Source organism: Ranitomeya imitator, chromosome 4, assembly GCF_032444005.1.
Source record: "Ranitomeya imitator isolate aRanImi1 chromosome 4, aRanImi1.pri, whole genome shotgun sequence".
NCBI classification, from domain to species: domain Eukaryota; kingdom Metazoa; phylum Chordata; class Amphibia; order Anura; family Dendrobatidae; genus Ranitomeya; species Ranitomeya imitator.
Window position 1 is genome coordinate 347,442,534 of NC_091285.1, and position 22,207 is coordinate 347,464,740.

General features: G+C 42.0%; 1 protein-coding gene across 3 annotated transcripts in view; it reads right to left on the reverse strand.

Annotated features, from left to right (window-relative positions):
- Positions 1-22,207, reverse strand: part of GRAMD4 (GRAM domain containing 4) — a 226,276-nt gene that overhangs the window by 111,059 nt on the left and 93,010 nt on the right. For 2 of the 3 annotated variants that reach the window (XM_069764984.1, XM_069764983.1), the window contains exons 3-4: positions 14,890-15,010; positions 4,773-4,893 (exon numbers count right to left, since the gene is read on the reverse strand). In XM_069764984.1, coding sequence (XP_069621085.1) covers positions 4,773-4,893; positions 14,890-15,010 — 242 coding nt within the window. Of the gene's footprint in view, positions 1-4,772; positions 4,894-14,889; positions 15,011-15,187; positions 15,345-22,207 lie in introns of those variants that run through there. The other variant, XM_069764985.1, reaches the window with a different exon arrangement.

A 22,207-nucleotide genomic window follows, 5' to 3' on the forward strand; every position in this document is an offset into this window, starting at 1 on the left:
ATATATATATATATATATATATATATAAAAAAAACAATTGTTAGATAGCCACTCAACTGTACAAACATGGTGAACTAATTTCATAGGTTACATGGTATGAAACGCGAACAATATAAAAACAGAAAACAAAATGTTTTCTACATGTGCATTGTACAACATACACATATGTGTGTGAATTATGGCTGCTGAAAAGAGGGGATGCAAAATCTAAGAAAAGTGGCAACATTGGCTTCATCGGGCCTGTTCACTATGGGGTTGAATTACGCAAAATGGTTTAATATACTGCTGGCAGATTAGTCAATTGGTCAGACTTCTAGCATTGGGACACCTTAGGGTTAACACACTGTCAGAGGAGCCCTAAAAAACAAGGACCGTCCATTGTTAATAAGCATTGTTAATAAAAAATTCTACTATGTTTAACAAAAAATGTATTATTCTTTCTATTAAATAGACATAAGAACGTGTTGCTTATAAGTAAAACGCTAGTGAGATACAGGCTTTTGGCAGATAATTCTTGGTATGCGGTGACAAAACTTCTAGCAGAGCAGTGTGGGAATATTGGCCAGAGGTAAAATATGCTTGTGAGGTCTGGGAACATTGGATATGTATGGAAAATTAGGAGACAGGTTATACCGCACACTGGGAAAGAAACAGACTTTCACCTAGAATGCCTCAGTGGCGTGCTCCCATCTTCGACACTTCTCACATATCCAAGATATAATCTTAATAACCACAAATAGGTTTGATTGACTGAAAATGGAAAAATCATAAGAGACAATATCCAGCAGCTAGGTAGGTGAACTAACATTTAGTGCTAACACGTGAGAAACTGTATACACTTTGTAAATGATATTTGTGCTAAACAAAAAGGGACAGATGGAAAAAGTCCCCATAAATCACATCCTCTGATGATCCTGTGGCAAACAATAGGATATTGGAAGTGTGTTGTGTACAGCTGCAGCCAAAGCAGGTAATCAGCAGGCATACATCGCATCTGTCCCTGTGGAAAACAGCGCCGGCAGCCAAGTTATTAGCAAGCAGATCTATTTTTGCAGCTGATGTCTGACGGGTTATGCTGGAGAGTTTACGGTGATAACTATGGGATTTTATGTCTTCACGCATAGCTCCTGTGGGTAACATAGTAACATAGTAACATAGTTAGTAAGGCCGAAAAAAGACATTTGTCCATCCAGTTCAGCCTATATTCCATCATAATAAATACCCAGATCTACGTCCTTCTACAGAACCTAATAATTGTATGATACAATATTGTTCTGCTCCAGGAAGACATCCAGGCCTCTCTTGAACCCCTCGACTGAGTTCGCCATCACCACCTCCTCAGGCAAGCAATTCCAGATTCTCACTGCCCTAACAGTAAAGAATCCTCTTCTATGTTGGTGGAAAAACCTTCTCTCCTCCAGACGCAAAGAATGCCCCCTTGTGCCCGTCACCTTCCTTGGTATAAACAGATCCTCAGCGAGATATTTGTATTGTCCCCTTATATACTTATACATGGTTATTAGATCGCCCCTCAGTCGTCTTTTTTCTAGACTAAATAATCCTAATTTCGCTAATCTATCTGGGTATTGTAGTTCTCCCATCCCCTTTATTAATTTTGTTGCCCTCCTTTGTACTCTCTCTAGTTCCATTATATCCTTCCTGAGCACCGGTGCCCAAAACTGGACACAGTACTCCATGTGCGGTCTAACTAGGGATTTGTACAGAGGCAGTATAATGCTCTCATCATGTGTATCCAGACCTCTTTTAATGCACCCCATGATCCTGTTTGCCTTGGTGACAATAAGTAGCACTGTGTTACTTTCATTATATATCTCCTACTTAATCCAGTATTAAGAACATTTAAAGGGGTTGTTTACTACTTGGACAACTGCTTCTGAACCCCTTTGTTTCCCCCCAGTAATATAACACCAGGTATACTCCCCTCCGGTGCCAGAGCTGTTCCAGGGATGTCCGTACCCGTGACACGCGATCCCTGCGGTCAATCAGCCCTGGCTCCACTCTGGACATAATAGACATCTGGGGAAAGTAAGAGCAGCCGCAGCGCTCTCTTCATCGGATGTCCGATTTGTCCATAGGAGAGAGTGAAGCCAGCGCTGAATGCTAGATCACACGATCCCTGCTTCAGGCAAATTCAAGACATCTAGATGTAGTGTGAACTGCGGGAGCGCTCTCCCCAATTACATCCATAGGAGAAGAGAGTAGAGCCTGGACTGACTGGCCACAGGGATCAGTAGAGCGCGTGCCAACATTACTGTAAGGCACAGGAGGTGGAGAGAGTGTTATTATTTTAAGGGGGGCGAACATATGGATTAAGAAGGGGTTGTCGCAGTAGTGGACAACCTCTTTATGTTATCTCCCCTGTACGACTACTGAAAAAACATCGCTATTGCGTTGAGTATGAAGCCAACATCTGTGCCACTAAGCATATTCAACACATGAATTGGGCCCATGAATAATGCTGAGCTGTTCTTTCTGATGGAAGCCTCTGTTACACGAGAAGAATGCGCTATGAAATAAGAGTCATAGCAAACAGGCTTAACTTGCAAGCTCAGCGGCATGACCAAGCATAAGAAATAAGACACCGAAGTTCACACACGACATCCTACAGCAGGGGTGTCAAACTGCATTCCTAGAGGGCTGCAAACAGGTCATGATTTCCTTGTACTGCACAGGTGATAATTTAATCACCAACTCATTATTTGTGTAGGTGATTAAATTATCACCTGTGCAGTACAAGGAAATCCTGAAAACATGACCTGTTTGCAGCCCTCGAGGAATGCAGTTTGACACCCCTGTCCTACAGTAAAACACTTTTCCGAACGGCCCACTCTACTCACACTACTAAGGCGGCAAAATGCTAATTTATTAAAGACATACTGTAACCTGCAAAGAGACTGTACTGATGAACTATGATGTAGTATCCATATCATGAACAAGTGCATATGAGGGTACTTTAAAAAAAATTTAAAAAAAAAAGGATACTTTCGTAGCATAATAAGCGAAAACGCTAAATGAAAATGTTCTATGATCATTAAAAACTAGAGGATCTCCACCTAAATTTCCCCAAAATATAAGCATTAGGTAAAAGTGTCGTTCTAAATACTGTGTCCTAATCTGTCTTGTGATGGGCACATTAACAATGAAGGGATGTAATTCTTAAAGCGGTTGTGTCACAACATGGGAGACATGATTCCTACATCAGATGTATTAGCTGGCCGCAAAACAGCAGTGCTTAGACCTGCCACCTCCAGACTGAGCTGCTGTAGTTGCCCCGTCAGAGCTGTAATAGGATTCATAATGGTTCAAAAATGGTTTTGGTCAGAACTAATGTCATGACTTAGCTGTCGGGTGACCCAAGACCAGGGGCTCCTACCCTGTCTTAAACACTAGGGCTCGCCCTATTTCCCAGGTTACTTTTGAAGGTGAAGATGCCAGGGCCATCAACCTTGCCTTATCTCGTGTATCCACCCTCCAACTGTACCCTTCCCCCACCCAGGGAAGAGGGGAGCAATCGTGCACCTAAGTACACCAACAAGACGAACAAAGCAACACAAACAAGGACAGCTGAAAATACCACGTATATTTTCACTCACATATAACAGAGGAATGCACCGGGGAGTGGAGGATGGGAAAAACAAAGTAAGATAAGGGAAGGGAATTATTACACTTACAATCCCCCGCAACAGTCACAGATAACTCTTCCAAACTCGTTCTCATATAACCAAACAACTCTCCTCGAAGCCATGCAGCATAAGGAATCTCTGACAATGTGTTGTAGTCAGGACACAGATTTTAAAGGGGATAGGAGTGGCTAACCGAGCTCAGCTGAGAGCTCACAGTTCCAGAGCTCCCAACAAGGCCGATTAACCCCTTCTGCTAAAAGAAATTAACACCATTTAAAAAGAAGGTGAATGCTTCTTTTCAGCGCAGGAGTAGGAGAAATCAGAGGCTGTGGTCTTCTGGCTCCACACTGACGCGGTAACCCCGTGACAGGTTGTCTGGGCACAACATATCAATGACCATTCCATGAGATATCTCTGATTAGTGAGGGTCCGATTGGTGCTGAATTTCCCCCAACAATCTTTGTGACATCCTGTAGACAGGTCATTAATACCATTTGAATGCACAACCTCTAAACTGACAACAAATTAAAGGTAACCTGACATGAAAATGCAGGCCAATCTGCAGGCACCATGTTATAGAGCAGCGGAGCAGATATATAGTTTTGTGAAAAGGATTCAGCATAACCTGTGTTTGATTCATTTAAACAGCTACTCTTTCTGGGATTTTTGGTCCAATGGGTGGTCCTATCAGTGACTGTCAGCATTGTATGAGTGAACATACAGAGGAGACAGCTGTCAGTCACTGATAAGACCACCCACTGGACTGAAAATTCCAGAAAGAGCAGAGGGTTAAATGAATAAATCTCAAGTTAAACTGAATCCTTTGTCACAAGACATCTTCTCAGCTTCCCCCCTGCTGTATAACATGGTACCTGTAGATTGGACTGCATTTTCATGGTGACCGGTTTCCTTTGAACATTGGCCAAACCCATTCCAAATGATGGATCAGATTTTAAAACTTTTTAACAAATCTGACATGTAATCTTATACTACGTTGGCAAAGAACATAAATCATAGCCTTTTACCAAACACCTCACGGCACTGACTATTAAATCAGACCTGTTTTCAATAAATATATTCTGGTGGAGAACTTCTTGAATGATTATTTAACACAGGAGCTGAGGTTACCTTGCTTTCGCCAGTTCGGTCATTTTCTGTTCCAATTCTAGCCTTTTTTGCCTTTCCTTTTCAAGGTCCTGTTTTAATGTTTCAACATTGGTCTCTTCCCGAAGTTTCCTGAGCTCTTCCTCTGTCAGAAAACAAACACAGAAACAGATGCTTAAAATTAAAAACAGATCTAGAAGAGGTTATAAAAGCAAGGACACTAAAAAAGGAACAACGATGTACTTTGGAGTAACTGTATATTGTACATTAGAGAACAAAAGTAGCAGCAACTCCTGTGTATAACACACTTATTAGCACCTCTCTTTACAGCTAGCCAGTACAACCCTCCGCAGAGCACAAGCGCCACTTGTGGCAGTCTGTAGCCTGTGAATGGATTTGTAAAGCAGGTATATTCTGCATCGCCAAGCATAGCATTTTAGTGCCACTGCTAGATAAGCCAAGACATGTTTTCATAAACCCAGTCTTGCAGAAAGCTTAATTTAAAGTGTCCAATCACCCCAAACCTAAGAATAAAGAGAAGACAGGAGCAGTAGTTAGTGTCCCTCCAAAGTCATACAGTGCCAGAAAGCGGATATCTCAGCTGCTATATTCAGAGTCCTTGAACTCGAGGATTAGTTGAGATACGCCTGCATACTGCATGAAGAACGACTTGGGGGGGGGGGTATTTTGTTAAAAGAGAAAGATCCAGTAAAATCCTGCAGGTAAGGTGTTACATGCATTGCGCCATCTGCGCTATTCTACTGAATACACGGCACTTTTACAAGAGGGAACAATAGCTGCAAATCACACCACAATGCATATGCTTTAACATTAGAAGCCCCGGCCTTGGTGTCAGGGTGGAACACATACATAAGACTGTAAGGTGCTGTAACCTTAAAGCTATGTGCGCACGTTGAGTATTTGCTTGCAGAAATCTTTGCAAGGTTTCTGCATCTCTTGACAGCAAAAACTCTGCAGACAGGTAAGTATATGGTGGTTTATTATTTTTGATTATTTCTAGGAGACATGGGCATTGGGGATTAGGAGTTAGGCGAGTATATATTTTTTTATTTAAATACGTATGTAATTATTTCACAGGTTTTTTTTGTCTGTTTTTTTGCTTTTGTTTTTTAGTGTGAGCACAGGCGCCAGCTGACGAGAGACTACTTCTCCCATCAGTGGCTCCTGTTATCACTGTGATCGCAGACGTAGGCTGATGGAAGCAGTAGTCTCATCAGGTCACACCTACTGACCTGCGGTAAGCTTTATACAGCAGGTCACAGTCACAGCTGCGGGGTCACGCTGACATCTGACAGCATGACCCCGCAGTGCCCTGACTGACGGTCTTACCGGCGGTAGCGTTCCTGTCGATCAGAACCACCACGCCGGTGTTTCACACGCTGTCACACAGATGACAGCATGGGAAGCCCGTAAAAGACGCAAATAAAAACTCACCAAATCTGCAAACATTTTTATACCTGCGTTTTGCTGCGGATTTGACCGACTCATTGAGTCAATGAGTGGGAAACGCACAAAGAATTGACATGCTGCACACAAAAAAATAACGCACTGCAAATACTCAAAGGAAATTTACTGATCATGTGCACAACACTTAAGGATTGTCATTGAATTAGCTTGCACAAGGTTTCCATAGCGTTTTTGGCGAAAACGCATCAAAAACGCACTGTGTGCACATAGCTTTACAGTAGCAATCATAAGCCTCATCTACAAAATAAATCTGCATGTTTTTCGTATTTGACATTCATACAGTATTTATATGGCATGCAAACATTGGTAAATCAGGTACATATGATAGGAGGATAGGTTTACATCTAGCACTTGTGATGAATTTTCTCTGTAGTTAATTTTTCTTCTCGTTCAACTTTAAGCAAATATAGTGAAGGCTGAGACCAGCTATTAGTCACTTGTCTCCTAAACGTAAATTAATCTACAATCACGTCAATGGGGGGTGAAAAGCTGCCAAAAACACCACCACTGACAGCACTGTTATGTGAACTAGCTGCCCCCATTGAAAGCCATATTATGTGAAATAGCTGCAGGACTGCCACCATTGACAGAGGTAATATATGAAAAAGCTACTGCAACCTCATGCTATGTCGCCTCCCCCTTCTAACTCTAGTACCCATCCAATCTATCATAAACTCTGCTGCCAAACTAATCCACCTGTCCCCCCGCTATTCCCCGGTCTCTCCCCTCTGTCAATCCCTTCACTGGCTCCCCATTACCCAGAGACTCCAGTACAAAACCCAAACCTTGGCATACTTCGCCATCCACAACGTGTCTCCTCCATACATCTGTGACCACGTCTCTCAGTACTTACCTGCACGCAACCTCCGATGCTCACAAGATCTCCTACTCTACTGCCCTCTTATCTACACTTCCGACAATCGCATGCAAGATTTTTCCACTGAATTCGCCCTACTCTAGAAAGGTCTACTAAAACTCTCTCACCTACCGTGGAAACCTTCAAAAACAACCTGAAAACCTACCTCTTCCGACAAGCCTACAACTGCAGTAACCACCGATAGACCAAACCACTGCACGACCAGCTCTGTCTTCACCTATTGTATCCTCACCCATCCCTTGTGGATTGTGAGCCCTCGCCGGCAGGGTCCTCTCTCCTTCTGTACCAGTCAGTTACTTGTTTTGTTCACGATTATTGTACTTTTTTATTATGTACACCCCCCTCCTCACATGTAAAGCCCCATGGAATAAATGTACTAATAATAATTAATAATAATAATAAACAACAGTCTTATGTGAACTAGCTGCCAAACTGTCACCACTGACAGCCGTATTATGTGAAATAGTTACTAGACTGCAACTATTGACAGACGTATTTCTCATGGAGCCGTCACAAACCACATTGATCACAAAATTACAGAAAAGATAAGATTACGATAGCTAAGGGACCAACCTATTCACTTCTATGGGTGTACAGAAGTGATTGGGTATGTACGCTCTGCTCTGTTCTTATAGACAGGGAATGGAGCTCTAGTCACACAACCACTCCATTCATACAGGACACTTTCGTATTGCCATTATCACTTTAGTTCTGACTGATGGGAGAAAAATGTTGTTTATGGGACAAGTGTTGGATCAAATGATCAACCAGGGGATTGTTCCTCTCCATATGCAAAGTCTCTCCAAGAACAGTATTACAGTGGGGAAAAAAACCCTGTTTAAAGGGAATCTGGTACCAAGTTTTGCTCCCTCATCTTTGAACAGCCTGATGTAGGGGAGGAGATCTCGATTCTAATGATGTATCACTTAGTTTACTGGGTGCAGCAGTTATAAAATCAATTTTCTCTACTGCAGATGCAGCAGCGCTCTCAATTCTGAGCCCTGTATAATCCCACCCACACCACTAAATAGCAGCTGTGTCAAAATACAGTGCACACAGAAAGCTGCCAAGAGGCACAAGACCCCAAGTCTACTCCTAGTCCTATAGTGATAAAAATCTGGGTTTTCAGTAGATTATTGAAACAAAACACAGTCGAGTAAATGATACATTGTTGGAATCAGATTCTCAGCACCTATATAATGCTGCTCTCAGATTACATAGCAAAAACCTGCTAAAAGAATGCCTTTAAAATGGTATTTGCTAATATGGCTGCCGAAACAGTGCCAAGGAACAAACCATTTCATTCTTGGTACCAGAGTTGCTTCCTGATCACATGCTAATTACAGATAAACTAGAGAACATTTTGATTGGAGTTCCGACTTCCCTTGAACTGTACAAGAATGAATACAAGAATAGTTGATTGACGCACAAAACAACAATTTTGAAGAGCGCAAGAACAACTAAAATGCTACCTGGGCAAACCTATGATAAAAGCAGTAACAAGAAACCTAGGTTCTGTGAGCATAGTGACACAGCTAAATACCAAAAGGGGTTGTATGGTAAGCCATACTGATGACCTATTCACCATAAAGATCATCAATATGTGATCAGTGGGGCTCTGACAATCGGAGACCCCCTCCCCCACCCATCAGATGTTACAAACTCTGCTAGTGGCAGAATGTAAACACTTTAAATGAAGCTACGAAGATCAGGTATATTATAAAGTGTGGCAGCCGCTGCCAGGTACTGCAGAACAGCTCATATTCAAGAGAACACAATTGCTGTCGGGACAAATAACAGTTGATGCCGATCACGCACTGATCTTATATTGATGACCTCTCAACTACAGGCCACTAATGTGGAGTGACTAGACGGCCTATTTAAGCTGCTTAATATCTTTACAGCATCTATAAAGTCTAGAAGTATGAGCATTTTAATAATTTTGCCTCCCTGAGTCTGTACACCAGTACAATGCAGTTGTAACAAAATCAGGAAGATGCTATTTACCGTAAGTTTACAGTGTTAATCAGCTTTAGTTTAAAGGGGCTATAAAAAAAAATCATTGACTTTAGAAATAACAAGTCTCCATTTATTAATTGGACAATGGACATCTAAGCCTCTCCGTGGTTTGATGTCGACTGTCATTCCATCGTAAGAATTGGAGTCTTTCTCCAAATATTTGCAATCAGTAGCGGTCCATAAAAAGCCTATATTGTGCAACTCTGCAAGCCAGAGAAGCCATTATTTGGTTAGTGTTTGGGAGGTGGGGGTGTAGGTAGTAGAAATACCGGGGGCGGGGGGTATCATCCGAATATCTTTGGCGTGCTTGGATAATATGTTTGAGTCTCCGCTGCTGTTAGACAGCTGCAATACATGCGGAGATTGCCTGTTTGTTAGACAATCTCTGCATGTGTCGTGGCGGTCTAACAGCCGCCGATCATGCAGCCGCGGGGACCCGAAACATAAAACCCGAGCACTCCCAAGATACTCTGATAACACCAGAGCACGTTCGCTCATCACTACTACACATGCCTCTCATTAACGCTAATTGCAGGAAACCGTCATTAACCCGCATGCCATTCTTACATTATTTAAATTAGGCAATTACTGCAACATTGCGATAGATATTAAAAAATCATTTGCGATCACACAAAATGACAAAATGTTAAATGACTGTATAAGCCAAATGTGACCGTATTCCAGTATATAAAGTGACAATATAAAGATAAGCCTTGGATTAACGAATAATATATAAGCCATTATTAATAGCCAATAGAGTCTGTTTATACCATACTAACCGTATTTTCAATGTATCAAAACAGGTTAAAACACCATTGATAAGTTAGGATACAGATGCAACACCAATTGCACCAGAGAATGCTCAATGTGCAGCCTAGTGCCTCACTCAGACCTCTGTGAATCACGTATATTTTATTCGGATAGAACATGTACGCTTATAATCTTCTATAATTCAGGATATTAGCAAAAAGGAGGAAAAATTCAAGACAAGGACAGACAGAAAAAAAAATCAAAGATATATCTTACATACTCACACATTTGTAACTTATTTCTGATTAATAGAATTTTCATGTTAAAAAATAAATAAAAAAATAAATAAAAATCACTATTCTTGACCAAAATTATCCCAATTATAGTTGTTTGGCAAAGGAAGAAATCGCAATCTTTCACAGCTTGGGCCCCCAATAGATTACCAATTGCTCAGTCTAGTTTATGGAGATCCTGCTTTTCCCGGAGGTTGCCTCTATTAATTACAAGGAAAAAGGAAAAAAATTCTCCTAGATGAAGCAGGGTTATCTGGCGAAACACGTGTTGAGACGTTGGTCCTGACCATTTGATTAGGAAGAGATTCTTCACGGATAGATAGTAAACCTACTTGCCACGGTGCGGTCAGCAGCACACGAAGGGAGTTGCCAAAAGCCGACATATTGCCATTTACTAAGATGTGCATGCAGATGGACAGGATGCATAGTGTAGCCACCAGTAGACATGTGGCCGGCATCACTCACCATGTTGATCCAGCACAAGAAGAATAATAGACACTTTACGAGCCAGAACACATACGTTAGCCACAATTAAATGCATGTCGCCAGTAATATGCACTATGGCTATCCACCACCACCAGCATAATATATACATTGTGCCCAATATTGTGTAATACACTGTTACAGTCACACAAATTGACAACATACAGTGTAGTGAAACTAGGTGCTATGATATAGTTATGACAGCCAATAATAATGATATAATTATTTTCCACAGCATGATCATTAGGTGACATACAGTCAGAATTAATTAAGCTTGGCAGTGCTTGAGCAATAACACTGCATGGGGACAGAGTCAAACCCATTATCGCTTATCTCGCTGTCACTCATACTAAAAATATAATAAGGACCCACGTTTAACCAGATTGTTATCTCTCCTTTCCCCAAACATTGTGACACTCATCGTCAGGAATAGCGAATGAATTGTAAAACTATTTTTAATGATCAGAACTAAAAGTTACATTTTATAAATTTACACATGTACACCTTTGACCTTTCTCGTACCTGTCCTGGTCATCCGGATTTGACAAAATTTTGCTTATATAAAATTTTGATTTAGTGGTTTACATTACATGTGAATAATTGATATCCTAATCTATGAGGCCGCTCACATGTCCATATGTTCTTGCAAGTCAAACGGTAGACAGAGAACCAGAGATATTTCCATTGTTGATCTGAATCACACATCAAATATCCCATACACAGATGGTATCTGTGTGCAACCGGTGTGCTTCTGGATGGGAGAAGCTTTGCAGTTACATTTTTCATCAGTGAAAATCACTGATGAAACATGGATGGTAAAAAGCAACCAAACAGAAGAGTGTCAGATCCAAAATACTGATAATTAATAATACTGAAGAGCGAACATGCTTAGACAAGGATATCTGAGCATGCTTGTGCGCTAACTAGTGATGAGCGAGTGTGCTCGTTACTAGAGTTTCTTCGAGCATGCTCGGGTGTTCACCGAGTATCTTGGGTGTGCTCGTAAATTTAGTTTGTGTCGCTACAGCTACATGATTTGCGGCTGCTTGACAGCCTGAACACATGAAGGGATTGCCTGTTTGTTAGAAAATCCCCACATGTATTCAGGCTGTCTAGCATCCACAAATCATGCAGCTGCAGCGACACAAACTAATTTACGTTTCAAAAACCTGACCGGCACATCCAAACATAGACTCAGTGTGAACAGGTGCTGAACCTAGAGTCGCCAACTCGTATATAGTTAAGTAAATAAGGCAGCACACTGCAGCGCTAGAACATACAAACTTGAAAAACGAAATTTGAACTGCATTACTGCACTAGAAATCTGAAAAATGAGAGCTTTTAGCGTATAAAAATGGCCAATTTTATGTGTACCTGGTAGCCCCGTTACGGCATCTCATTTTTCATATTTCTAGTGCAGTAATGCAGTTCAAATTTCGTTTTTCAAGTTTGTATGTTCTAGCGCTGCAGTGTGCTGCCTTATTTACTTAACTATATACGAGTTGGCGACTCTAGGTTCAGCACCTGTTCACACTGAGTCTATGTTTGGATGTGCCGGTCAGGTTTTTGAAATGTATTCTTTAGCCTTCTGATCGTGCACTCCGCCTCCTAGCTTCAGGTGTTTTAATTACAGCAGGTCCAATACCCCTCCACAGAGAGAGAGAATTTTAGTCTAGTAAGAGGTTTTCACATGTACAGTCATGGCCAAAATTTTTGAGAATGACACCAAAATTATATTTTCACATGATCTGCTGCCCTCTGGTTTTTATTAGTGTTTGTCTGATGTTTATATCACATACAGAAATATAATTGCAATCATATTATGAGTACCAATAGGTTATATTGACAGTTAGAATGAGTTAATGCAGCAAGTCAATATTTGCAGTGTTGACCCTTCTTCTTCAAGACCTCTGCAATTCTCCCTGGCATGCTCTCAATGAACTTCTGGACCAAATCCTGACTGATAGCAGTCCATTCTTGCATAATCAATGCTTGCATTTTGCCAGAATTTGTTGGTTTTTGTTTCTCCACCCGTCTCTTGATGATTGACCACAAGTTCTCAATGGGATTAAGATCTGGGGAGTTTCCAGGCCATGGACCCAAAATCTCTATGTTTTGTTCCATGAGCCATTTAGTTATCACCTTTGCTTTATGGCAAGGTGCTCCATCATGCTGGAAAAGGCATTGTTGGGCGCCAAACTGCTCTTGGATGGTTGGGAGAAGTTGCTCTTGGAGGACATTCTGGTACCATTCTTTATTTATGGCTGTGTTTTTAGGCAAGACTGTGAGTGAGCCGATTCCCTTGGCTGAGAAGCAACCCCACACATGAATGGTTTCAGGATGCTTTACAGTTGGCATGAGACAAGACTGGTGGTAGCGCTCACCTCTTCTTCCCCGAATAAGCTGTTTTCCAGATGCCCCAAACAATCGAAAAGGGGATTCATCAGAGAAAATGACTTTGCCCCAGTCCTCAGCAGTCCACTCCCTGTACCTTTTGCAGAATATCAGTCGGTCCCTGATGTTTTTTCTGGAGAGAAGTGGCTTCTTTGCTGCCCTCCTTGAAACCAGGCCTTGCTCAAAGAGTCTCCGCCTCACAGTGCGTGCAGAAGCACTCACACCAGCCTGCTGCCATTCCTGAGCAAGCTCGGCACTGCTGGTAGTCCGATCCCGCAGCTGAAACAGTTTTAAGATACGGTCCTGGCGCTTGCTGGTCTTTCTTAGGCGCCCTGGAGCCTTTTTGACAACAATGGAAGCTCTCTCCTTGAAGTTCTTGATGATGCGATAGATTGTTGACTGAGGTGCAATCTTTGTAGCTGCGATACTCTTCCCTGTTAGGCCATTTTTGTGCAGTGCAATGATGGCTGCACGTGTTTCTTTAGAGATAACCATGGTTAACTGAAGAGAAACAATGATACCAAGCACCAGCCTCCTTTTAAAGTGTCCAGTGATGTCATTCTTACTTAATCATGACTGATTGATCGCCAGCCCTGTCCTCATCAACACCCACACCTGTGTTAATGGATCAATCACTAAAACGATGTTAGCTGCTCCTTTTAAGGCAGGACTGCAATGATGTTGAAATGTGTTTTGGGGGTTAAAGTTCATTTTCTGGGCAAATATTGACTTTGCAAGTACAGTAATTGCTGTTAAGCTGATCACTCTGACATTTAGGAGTATATGCAAATTGCCATTAGAAAAAAATGAAGCAGTAGACTTTGGAAAAATTTATATTTGTCTCATTCTCAAAATTTTTGGCCATGACTGTACCCATTCAGATGGAGACGTTTATTCTCAGCGAGGTAAGGCAAGTTTAGGACCTGGTATAAGAGAGATGCCGTAACGGGGCTACGAGGTACACATAAAATTGGCCATTTTTATGCGCTAAAAGCTCTCATTTTTCATATTTCTAGTGCAGTAATGCAGTTCAAATTTCGTTTTTCAAGTTTGTATGTTCTAGCGCTGCAGTGTGCTGCCTTATTTACTTAAACTAATTTACGAGCACGCCCAAATATTCGGAGATCACCCGAGCATGCTAGGGAAAACTCGAGTAATGAGCACACTCGCTCATCACTAGTGCTAACCGAATGTCTTCAGCTGGCTTGAAAAACATGCTGGAGTCCCCGCGGTGGCGTGGCTCACGGCTGATCGACAGCCACAACACATGCAGGGTTGACTAACTCGCACATATTAGTCGAGTACGCTCAAGACACCCGGTTAGCACACGAGCATGCTCGGATTACACCTTATCCGAGCACGTTCGCTCATCACTAATAATTAACAGTCCGTGTTTTTAAATACGAGAAAAACCATGGACGAATGAATGACGGCAAAAGTAAAGGAAGGGTGAAAAATGCCTTACCAAAAGGAAAAAAAATGCCCAATGTCGACACTAATAATTGTGAACTTAATAATCCTACCCAGATGAATACACAAAGAGGAACCCTCTTCACACCTTTTCCATGGCCAAATCCCCCCCAGGAAAGCAAGTCATGTACCTTTTCCTGCAAACTATACCATTGCTCAGCTCCATAGATTACTTACCTCTATTATACTTGCTTATACTCGGTTACTTTGTAAGTGACATAAAACATACATGAACAATTTAATTTTAATTAAAAGCCAACAATGCAACACTATAGAAGTAAACCATTATATTAGCAGCCATTGATGCCTAAATTAGATAAAGATGCATTCTGCTCAGGCATAAAAACATAGGATGCAAAGAACTTACGTAGAAAGTGTTTTTCCAATAGGGCGATTTCCAGATGGCCCTTAACCTCGTTAAGCCTGTCCGTCTCCGTCCGGTTATATTCCGGTATTCCAGAAGCCATGATGATGGTCACTGAAGTAGCCTAGGAAAGAGTTAAGCAGAAAATTCAGCCAAATCCAGCAGGGAAAAGATTTATAATGCAAACTTTACTTATGTGCATAGAGGAGAATTTTCCTCTGCATACACCTAGTCAAATCATAGCGCTGGGCTCTAAATAAAGCAGGCCCGGCACACAGGGAAAGAAGGGTTAACGCTATACCTTGAGTGGCGGTCTCAGCACAAATCCTGCAGGGGTGTCATGTGAGGAAGAAGCGCAGCATTGTGTGGAGGTCCAGACCCAAGCAGAAAGCCTTTTTTACCAGCTTAGACAGTTGGAGAAATAAGAGTGCTACATCCACGCAGACATGAACAGTCAGCATTCCTGCAGCAGTAAGAGGAGCCCAGACGTCACCGATGCCTGAGAGAACCATAGGGAGGGACCACAGGAAACGCTGCAGGACTGCAAGACCTGGCCGGGATAGAATTATAGCCATTTTCTCAGGGGTGAGAAGTAGAGAACCTGATGAATGAAGAAATGAGCCACATATGTCTGCATACTGCTGTGCCTGTGAGAATATAATGAGCTCTAATACTGCACACACATAGTCCTGGAAAAGCGTGTGCCCCGCTAGGCTTTTATGGAATTCGTTACAAGTCTCAGGCAAAAATATTTTGCTGTATGAGATAATGATAGACTCCAGTCAATGACAGAGCATAACAAACATATGCCACAAGTCAGAAACCCCAGCCCTGCATGTGGCTGCTGCTTGGTTTCATGAACATATTATAGGAAGCAATGAAACACATTAAACAGGGTTTTACAAACACAAGCAACATGTGTTTTCCACTTAATGGCCAGATTGGTTTTTTGTTTTAGTCCTTGGCAGTTAATTAAGCATGTGTGAAATGTATTATACAATTATATTGAAACGCATGCTAAAGTTATGATCACAGCGTAATAGGAAACAAAAAATCCAAATCTTGATACTGCAAGGAAATCACCAAAAAATGTTTTCACTCCTGGATAATCCCAATTGTCATCCCTTAAAGCCCGTTTCAAAGAAGCTTGCCGGAAGTGGGTGGGTAAAGCATTTTGAAGCAGAATTTGGTATGTCAAATATATTTAGAGCTTTCCTATGATTTTTAGGAAAAAATAGGATTTTAGCCAGCTCTATTTTCTTTACTATTGTGAAAGTACCAGTCTTCTTGTCATGCTCTAGTGATTCCCCTGATCAGGGCTCAAGGAACCCCCAGTGTTCCTGGAAATAATAGATGGAAAAAACACAATAATGGGGATAAACAATGTATAAATGAGGAAGACGGCATTGTACACATAGCAAAAAGTATTGCAGAACTCTAATCCAACAACTACAATGGTTACAGGCCCACAGCACGGTGACCCTCCTACTATCCGTGGCATTCCCAGTACCTGTAGGGCCCATGGCGCCATTATATTTTGGCACAATGCACGCATGACATTGCAAGGGCCTATTAATCAGATGAGGTATAGGGCATCAACATAAATTCAGCATTTACATAGTAATGAAAAAGATCAACACAAGTTAAGGTGCCCTATACACATAAGCGAAAAAGTCGTCCACATCCACGCTAGTAGGACAGCCAACTGGGTGCTGACTCCACTGATGGAGGTGACAAGAATAGCAAACGGTGGATATTATGCACGTCACCTGTTATATGCTGCAAAGTGAGCATAAAACACACTGATTTTTAGAAAAAGTATTTCTAAAGTCTGCTTATGATATGTAAATGTTGTCTTTGACTAGTTGATGTGGCTTTGTTTCCCCGGACTTGTCGGCCCACTTAAATGTTATCACGCCCCTGTGGACATGAAAACATAACTTACAAGCTCTAGCGCTAAACATACCACGCGCATGAGCGCAGCCTTTTTCCCCTCACTGCATTCATCCTCTAAAGCCCGGTGTACATGTCCCAGCTTCAGAGAGGCGCAGTGCCAATGATAGGAAGTGTGGAAGACTTCCGAACATGCAGTGTGCCGCTCTGTAGCCGGCATTCCTACACGCCAGCACTTGTAAGTCCTGTTACCACACACACAGGGGTATGATATGTTAAGCGGGTCGGCTAGTCTGGGGAAACTACTCAAAGGCCTCATATACATATCAAACAGACTTTAGAACTACATTTTCTAAGGTTCTGTTTGTGTGTGTAATGCAATAAAGGGAATGTTAGGCAGTTTGTCTACATATATACAGTACAGAACAAAAGTTTGGACACACCTCATTTAAAGATTTTTCTGTATTTTCATGACAATGAAAATTGTACACACACTGAAGGCATCAAAACTATGAATTAACACATGTGGAATTATATACTTAACAAAAAAGTGTGAAAAAACTGAAATTATGTCTTATATTCTAGGTTCTTCACAGTAGCCACCTTTTGCTTTGATGACTGCTTTGCACTGCAGAGTCTCTTCAATAAAATGGCGCCGGAAAGCGGGTACTGAGCAGGCAGGCGCTGAGTGCCAAGTCACAATCCCGCAGCAATCGGCACCTAGGCAGTCCGCTCTTTCCGGTGCCATTTTCTTGAAGAGACACTGCGGCACTCGGCGCCCAGTGACGATAGGCAAGTATGTCTTACTGTTTATCGCAGTAGCATACGGCGCATATAATGCTACTAGATGGTGGCCCGATTCGAACGCATAGGGTATTCTAGAATATGCATGTCCACGTAGTATAAAGCACAGAGCCACGTAGTATATTGCAGAGCCCACGTAGTGTATATTGCCCAGCCACGTAGTGTATATTGCCCAGCCACGTAGTATATATTGCCCAGCCACGTAGTGTATATTGCCCAGCCACGTAGTATACAGCACAGAGCATATTGCCCAGTTACACAGTATATTGCCCAGTTACACAGTATATTGCCCAGTTACACAGTATATTGCCCAGTTACACAGTATATTACCCAGTTACACAGTATATTGCCCAGTTACACAGTATATTGCCCAGTTACATAGTATATTGCCCAGTTACATAGTATATTGCCCAGTGACGTACAGCACAGAGCCACATAGTATATTGCCCAGCCACACAGTATATTGCCCAGCCACGTAGTATATTGCCCAGCCACGTAGTATATTGCCCAGCCACGTAGTATAAAGCAGAGCATATTGCCCAGTTACGTAGTATATTGCCCAGTTACGTAGTATGACGTAGTATATTGCCCAGTGACGTAGTATATTGCCCAGTGACGTAGTATATTGCCCAGTCACGTAGTATACAGCACAGAGCCACGTAGTATATTGCACAGCGACGTAGTATACAGCACAGAGCCACGTAGTATATTGCCCAGCTACGTAGTATATTACCCAGCCAAGTATGTCACAGGTTAAAAAAAAAATAAACATACTCACCTTCTGATCCGAGGGCCCCTTGTAGTTCTGTCACCTGTGTGCCAGCTTCCGATCCCAGGGTGTGAGGACGTCGCGGTCACATGACCGTGACGTCATGGAAGGTCCTTCTCGCCCAGGCGCGCAGGACCTGTGATGACGTCGCGGTCACATGACCGTGACGTCATGGAAGGTCCTTGTCGCATACCATCTTTAGCACCGGTGCGTCGCGAGGAGCAGGAAAGGCGCCGAAGGGTGAGTATATGATTTTTTATTTTTTTCATTATTTTTAACATTAGATCTTTTTACTATTGACGCTGCATAGGCAGCATCAATAGTAAAAACTTGGTCACACAGAGTTAATAAAGGCGGTAACGGAGTGAATTACCCGCGGCATAATGCGGTCCGTTACCGCTGGCATTAACCCTGTGTCAGCGATGACTGCGGGGAGTATGGAGCGGGCACTGACGGCAGGGGAGTAGGGAGGGACTAATCGGACTGTGGCCATCGCTGATTGGTCGCGGCAGCCATGACAGGCAGCTGGCGAGACCAATCAGCGACTTGGATTCCATGACAGACAGAGGCCGCGACCAATGAATATCTGTGACAGACAGACAGACTGAAGTGACCCTTAGACAATTATATAGTAGATGGAGCATCTTATGGGGGCCATCAACCTTTATGGAGCAGCATACAGCGCATATACTATGGAGCATCTTATGGGGGCCATCAACCTTTATAGAGCAGTGTACAGGGCATATGAATGGAAGCAGCACGTTACAGAATAGGGCGCAGGATAAGAGGAGCACATGACAGAACGGGGGCGCAGGATGGGAGCAGCACATGACAGAATAGGGGCTCAAGATGGAAGCAGCACATGACAGAATGACAACATGCAGATGCACAAAACAGGATAAGAACACAGCATAGGGGCTGCACATGACAGAAAACGGGCGCAGCATAATAGCAGCATATGATAGGATGGAGGTGCAAGATGGTAGCAGCACAAAGTTAGGACACAGGATGGAAACCTTTTACTAATACAAATGCTCGCCATATATAGTATCTAATCAAGAATCAATTGAGATGTTTCACCAAAAGAAAGCTCTATTAGATACTACCCCACCAAAACTGAAGCAACGGTCAAGATCTAGTATTACTTTTGTTGGTTTAAGAAAGGCAGTGTAAACAAAATGAATTCTTGCCCAAGTTCCACATTTAAGGGTATGCCCGCACATACCCTAATGTATATTTGGTAATTTCTTTAAAAACTCCGGAAACCTAAAGTAACACTCACTTTAATAGCACCACTACAACACTTTGGTTTTTTATTTTACCCCTGAGGTGGTATCATTAACCCCTTAACGACTGCCGATACAGCCTTAAAGGGCCTTAATCCTCAGCGCCGCTTTTTAACGGCGCTGAGAAACAAATGTATAGCGCCACCAAAATCTCCCACAGTAGCCGAGACCCCGGAGAACATGATTGGGGTTGGTTTTTATGGTCCCTAGTCACGTGATCGCCGTTCTTCACCGAATAACGGCAATCACTCAAAAAACAAAAAGTCTGATTTTCCATTCATTTATCTCTCCCCTGCTATGAACTAGCATAACAGAGGAGAGAAAAATGGGGTCCCCTGATACCCCAGTACCCTGCTGATCCATGCCGGGCCCTCCGTATCATCTTCCTAGAAGAAAATGGTTGGCGTATGCGCAGTGCACTCGCCGAGATCTGCCGGACAGTACCCAGCAACAATAGGAGATTTTTTTCATTGGTTAATTTTGATCACTGTGATGGAGCCTATCAAAATGATCAAAAATAAAAATAGTAAATCAACTCCCCCTGTTAGAAAAAAATAACCAAATTTAAAAAAAAAAAATTGTAATTTTTTTTACATTCTTTGCACTTAGGGTTGGGGCTAGTGTTACGGTTGGGGCTGGGGTTATGGTTGGGGCTAGAATTGGGGGGTTTCCACTGTTTAGGCACATCAGGGGCTCTCCAAATGCGACATGATGCCCGCCATCGATTCCAGCCAATTTTGCTTGTCAAAGTTGTAACGGTACTCCTTCCCTTTTGAGCCCTGCCATGCACCCACATACAGGGTAATGGCGTACTTAGGAAAAATTGCACAAAACATTTTGTGGTCCATGTTCTCCTGATATCCTTGTGAAATTATCTTTGTTTGGGTCTAAAGTAAAAAAGTATTTCCTTCCACATTGCTTTAGTTCTTGTGAAGCACTTGAAGGGTTAATAAACTTCTTGAAAGTGGTTTTGCGCACATTGAGGGGTGCAGTTTTTAGAATGGAGTCACTTTGGGATATTTTCTGTCATATTGACCCCCCCAAAGTCACTTCCATTGTGAGGTGGTGCCTAAAAAAAAAAAAAAAATGGTTTTGTCAATTTTGTTGGAAAACTGAGAAATCCGCTGGCCAACTTTTAACCCTTATAACATCCAAAGAAACAAAAAATTATGTTACCAAAATTGTGCAGATGTACATTGACATGTGGGAAAAGTTATTTATTAACTATTTTGTGTGATATGACTGATTTAAAAGCACAAAAATGAAAAGTTTGAAAATTGCAATTTTTTCAAAATTTGCCAAATTTCTGTTTTTTCCATAAATAAACGCAAGTCATATAGAAGAAATTTTATCACTAACATGAAGTACAATATTTCATGAAAAAACAAGCTCAGAATCAGTGGAATCCGTTGAAGCTATAGCCTCAAGTGACAGTGGTACGAATTGTAAAAATTGGCTTGGGCATTAAGGTTCAAATTGCCTCGGTCACTAAGGCTAGGTTCACACTACGTTAGTGCAGTCCGTTCAACATATCCGTTAAAAGGACTGCACTAACGCAAGTGCCGGCGCTTGCACAGCGCTAGCGCAGATGGAGCTTCTGCTAGCTCCATCTGCGCTAGCAGTGACAGACCCGGAAACGCTGCGTCTCGGGTCAGTCATTCAAATGACGGCACATCGCTAGAGCACGCCCAGTGTGGGCGTGCGCTAGAGATGAGTCCGACATTGCAGTCTATGGCGGCGTTAACGGACTACGTTATGCCGCGGTGTAACGTAGTCCGTTAAACGTAGAGCTATAGCGTAATGTGAACCAAGCCTAAGGGGTTAATGTATAAAGAATATTCCCTGCCCGCAGTAAGATACCAGTTGCTGTCTTCTGCCGTTTTTGGTACTGCTACGGTAATCTTATGACTAGCCAGATTGCTCTAGGGTTTACTGGGTAGACTGGAAGTCACTTCCCAATGTAATTCTATGACAGCTAAAACAAGGATCTCGTAGACTTACATTGAAAGCAGGGAACCATAAGTTGTGGTCAGGTGCTTGCGGTCACAAGATGGCGGAGCAGGATTGCTGTGGCACCAGTTAGAGCAGAAGTCAAGCAGCTCTGACCGCGGCATTTAACACGATTGCATCAGAAGCGTGTCACTAATCCCGCCCATCTGCACCTGTGTCACATGACCGCGGGTCGCCGATGGCTTGGCATGACAACCCAGATGAAGCCCTGCTATGTGTAGCACAAGCGATCGAATGATCGCAGCTTCTAGTTTCCCATGGAGACTATTGAAGCAAGTAAAAAAAAAAATTTTTAAAAATAGAAAAAAAAGAAAATATATATATATATATATAATATATATATATATAATATATATATATATATATATATATATATATATATATATATATATATATATATATATATATATATATATATATATATATATATATATATATATACACATACACAGGGTGGAGCGCGGTAATTTGCTGATTTGGGAATGAAATAAAAAAATTATGATCATTAGAAAAATTTATTTTATATTTTAATTATACTGAACAGTAATGGAATTTTTAA